At 43.0% G+C, this 4,739-nt stretch overlaps 1 protein-coding gene across 1 annotated transcript; it reads right to left on the bottom strand.

Annotated features, from left to right (window-relative positions):
* Positions 1-2,416: 2,416 nt before the first annotated feature.
* Positions 2,417-4,031, bottom strand: LOC111384802. Its single transcript, XM_023009126.1, has 4 exons — positions 3,862-4,031; positions 3,119-3,692; positions 2,882-2,950; positions 2,417-2,773 (listed from the first exon to the last, which is right to left on the bottom strand). Exons 1-4 carry the CDS (start codon positions 4,029-4,031, stop codon positions 2,417-2,419), a joined length of 1,170 nt encoding a protein of 389 aa, XP_022864894.1.
* Positions 4,032-4,739: the final 708 nt, after the last annotated feature.

Below are 4,739 nucleotides of genomic sequence, written 5' to 3'. Positions count from 1 at the left end.
TCCAGCTACGCCAGAGGTTCAGATGCCTGAGTCCAACGTTGATCGAGATAGAGTATGTTACTTAAAAATAATTCTTTGATTGTCGTTTTATTTTATTTGTTAGGTTATTCATTTGTAATAATTATTTTTTCAGGAGGGCCGTCCAGTATCGCCTCCTGCACCTAGTCCCCGTGCTTCGACGATTGATTTGTTCGACCTCCTGATGAAGATGAGAGGAGATATGGCAGAGTTACGGGATAATGTCGTGACACTACGAGCTGAGTTCGGGGACATGGCACAGTTACGATATGATGTCGCGATGTTACGAGTTGGGTTAGGAGACCTCCATGCTGAGATTGCAGCGATGCGGGGTGACATAGCAGGCCTACGTGGGACGAGCGATTATCGAGATGGAGGAGGTAGCGGAGGGACAGGTCACTATCGGGACGGAGAGGGTGACGGAGGGACTGGCGGTTATCGGGACGGAGGGGTCGGTGGTTATCAGGGGGGAGGGGGTCAGATGGGGTATGTTGACTCATCGTGGCCATCAGTTGCTGCATTTGATTCACTTTTAGATGACACGATGGGGATGGAGGAGCGAGAGAGAATACCTGTGGTGGAGGGGGTGCCTGCGCAGGATATACCTGAGGACGTGGAGGGGGTACCCGAGGAGGAGAGGGTACCGGAGATGGAGGTGGAGGTGGTATCGGAGGTGGGGGTGCTCGTGCAGGGGATACCCGAGGACGTCGAGGGGGCATCGGAGTTGGAGGTGGAGGTGGTACCCGTGCAGGGGATACCCGGGATGCCGAGGGGATACTGGAGGAGGAGAGGGTACCGGAGGTGGAGGTGGTACCCGAGAAGACGCCAGACTCGCTGGTCGTGGTCTTTGTGTCGGAGGAGGTGGTCCCGACAGCGGGCGAGGGGGTCGTCCCGATGGCTGGGGAGATGGAGATTCCCAAGGCGCATGAGGAGCGGGTGATCGGCAAGAGGCCAAGGGTGCCATCACAGTACGTTCTTTCTCCCTTTACCGCGGAGGCGAAGAGGAGAAGGTTCGTCGACGGGACGCACCCGAATTTATTCAGGGAGGTGGACCACGCCAAGTGGAAAGTCTTTGAGACAGAGTGGAGAGCACTGCAGCATGGGTCAGTTTTGTATTTTATGTAATTACTATAGTACGCAGACGCTGACACATGTATACTTCATATAACTAAAAATTTTGTTCTTATTTTTTCAGGGCCAGCCGCACGATTGCTGAGAAGACGATCTCAAATGCTTACAAGTGGTTCCACGACATCACCACTTCGGGGGCTTGGCTCGCCGACGATGTAAGTAAAATGAAAATATTGTTATTTATTATGTACGTTCAAAATCAATTTTTTGAATGAAATTCATAGATTAACTCCTTTCTTTATTGGTGTTTCTTGATGTAGCACATCGACTTGAGCATGGATTTGCTACGGGATCGTGCTGAAAGACATCCAAAATCCCTCAACATTCCTGGCAGACTCATATTGAACACCGAGTTCATCCGTGCCGTTGACATTGAGTACCAATCGTTCCAGGCTATGGGTAGCGAGTACACGGTACCGGAATATATGATGGAATGGGTCGTAGGGATATGGCCGAGTGTCGGTGGAAAGCCATAGGATGGCTGTACGCATATGTACGTACCAGTATGTCTGAATCATCACTACATTGCAGTGGAAATCGTATTCGCCGACTCCACGATGTATGTGTACGACCCGGATCATTCATGCCTGACACAAGGCCAGCTCGAGCAAAATCTAGAGTCGTTATCTGTGATCGTTCCCATGATAGCTAGACGAGCGAACATCACTGTACAAGACAGATTAGCCACCGTGAGGAACACGATGACGACAAGGCAACAAATATCGTAAGTGTTTGTAATTTTCTTTCTGTCATTTACATCTTAGTTTCTAACTAATTTTCGATGTGCTAATACAACATTGTTTAATTGTAGGGGTGATTGCGGCATGTTCGTCATCAAGTACATAGAATTTTTGAGTGTGACACATAAGGTTGATGCAATCAACCAGGCATGGATACAAAATTAGAGAAATAAACTAGCATGTGATTTATTTGAATTTAATGGGGATCCGTAAATAATTGTACATATTTTTACATTTATTTAAACATTGTACAATTCATTCATTTACTTGTAATTACGAAAAAATTGTAAAATGTTAATTGCATATGCAATATTTAAATATTTATTTTACAATGTAGCCTACTGTATAATGCAGTTTCTAGAAAAAGTTTCGATTTCAAATAATTAACATAAATAATATGCATAACAAATGAATGTAATGAATGAAATGTTTGAAAAAAATACTAAATCTAATAATTCGAATAAAAAATATGCATAAATAATTAACGTCAATGTTATAAATAATTACATTGCCAATAGTTATTAAAATTACACATCCGTTACATTGTCATGTAGAGAAATCTGATTTGTACAATATCTTCTAGTATGTCCTGTTGCACTGCACCTACCGCACTTACGAGGCTGGGGAAACTCTCCGGTAGATGGTATTCTAGACGTACGTGTACGTCCAGAAGTACGTGGTCCAACTGCTGGTGGCAACAAGTTATTCAGTGGGAGAATGTGGTCGGGCACTTCCCACTCGACTTCATTTGGTACAGGAAATATTGTTTCCGCATATGCTGCTCTCCAATAATCAGTCATGTAATACACACTGCATAAGGTGTGTGGTGGTAATCCTCTATGCATAGCCACTGCCACTGCATGTGTACGTGGAAAACTCTCTAACTGAAACCGTCTACACGTGCACGTGTTATCATTCAAGTCCACAATGTATCCGAAATTACGTGCACATCTCACGGAGAAGCGAAATTGATCCAGTGGTTCTACATATACCTTTCCTGCCACATCTAGAGTCTTAAAGAGCTTATCTTCTTGAGCCGGGGTTAGCACACTTGCACAACTCTGTGATTCCTCACGTCGATCATGAAACCACTGTTGTAACTTGTCACGAATGTTCTCAATCATTGCAAGAATTGGTAACTCTCGATCTTTCTTGAATAAAGCGTTAAGCGACTCCGCATTGTTCGACGTCATCATGTTGTATTGACGTCCTGGAAAATGTGATCGTGCCCAATGTTCAATCCCCATCTCTGTTAGATACTCCCATGCAGCATGCGATTTACTGTCTATTTCGACCATGAACTTATCAAACTCTTCAAAACTGTAAGCCTTTGCAGCTCTCCTAAAGAACGCAACGACGCTATTGCCTCGATACCTGGTCTTCAAGTTTCCCTGTATATGGTGCATACAATAACCATGATGTGCCTCAGGGAAGACTTCGACGATACCATTTATTATTGACTGCCCTCGATTGGTTACGAATGCAAGATTTTCGACATCTCCAATTACTTCCCTCAACTTCGTGAAAAACCAACTCATTGCTACATCATTTTCTCCGTCGACTATGCCGAACGCAAGAGAGTAAATTTGGATGTTCGCATCTTGGCATGTTGCAATAATCAACTTGCCCCCGTATCTCGCCTTAAGGGTTGTACCATCGACTAAGATTAGGGGTCGCATTGCATTTCGAAATCCTCGAACACATTGTCCAAGGGCCATAAAGAAATATCTGAAGCGATTTTCGTCATCCTTCTCAATAAAAAATGCCGACCCAGTATTAATTCTTCCCATGTTATAGCAATACCTGGCCAATGTAAATAAAAATAATCATAATTTAGATAATATATTAAATATTAAATGAACAGAAAAATAAACAATTCAATTAAATAATTAATTACATATAAATAAACAATTGAAATTAAATAATTAAAATTTACTATAATAAAGAAATAAACACTTAAACAATGAAATACCTGGCTAATTTCGCATAACTCTCCTCAGCCGAACCCATCAAATCCTCCAATGCACATTCTTTAGCCTTCCAAGCCTTCTGATAGCTCATGACCACCCCGTACTCTCGTCGAACATCATTAATGATGTCCGAAGGTCTGTAGATCGTTCGTGTATCCTGGAACTTGTGCATTATTTCTCGACCAATGAACCATGATCGGGCCTGCCTATGATCATTTCGACGAATACCCACTTCGCAAGTATGTTCCCGTACATACTTACGAACTACAAAGAACTCATTCGTGTCCATCTTAGTCGCTCGCAAACGCCAATGGCAACTGTCGTCAACGCAGATAATTGTGTATAACGACTTGTTTGATTTCTTCACTTTAAACTCGAAGTTATGTTTTAAAGCAATCCGGTGCACAGCTTCTTGCAATTCTTTCTTTGATTCGAATAGTTGCTCGACATATACATCTTCATCATCGGGAACTACACGCGAACAATTAGAGGACCGTGTACTCGGTCCGGCCTGTGAGTTCCCACCCGACTCATGTCTCCTACGAGATAAAGCAATTAAATCCTCGTTTGTAAATGCATTTTCATTCTCGTTGTCTTCAACTATCGATGGAATTCTGTGCGTAACAGTGTGACCATGGTGAGTAGCAGTGGTCTCGGGAATAACCACATCATTTTCAGGAACAATCTGAATTGTATCCCAAACATCATTTACATTACGATTCTCTTCATTTGAAACTTCGTGTTCCCCCTCGTGGACATTCTTCCCCAATAAAGTTACGCAAATAGGAGTTGACTTCCGGCCTTGGTTCAATTTAATTAGATGTTTCATTTCCACTTCAGAAGTAACGTTCATAGGTGGAATTGAAATGGTTGAATGCTT

This window comes from Olea europaea, unplaced genomic scaffold (genome assembly GCF_002742605.1).
Source record: "Olea europaea var. sylvestris unplaced genomic scaffold, O_europaea_v1 scaffold3012, whole genome shotgun sequence".
NCBI classification, from domain to species: domain Eukaryota; kingdom Viridiplantae; phylum Streptophyta; class Magnoliopsida; order Lamiales; family Oleaceae; genus Olea; species Olea europaea.
This window is presented reverse-complemented; position numbering and strand designations above follow the sequence as displayed.

Excerpts from the sequence above, each read along its gene's own strand:
- LOC111384802 (XM_023009126.1), bottom strand. The coding sequence starts at position 4,031 with ATGCACAAGTTCCAGGATACACGAACGATCTACAGACCTTCGGACATC. Across the intron at positions 3,693-3,861 it reads AGTTATGCGAAATTAGCCAG|GTATTGCTATAACATGGGAA; the intron begins GTATTTCATTGT and ends TACATTGGCCAG. Across the intron at positions 2,774-2,881 it reads CTCTAGATGTGGCAGGAAAG|TTAGAGAGTTTTCCACGTAC; the intron begins GTATATGTAGAA and ends AGACGGTTTCAG.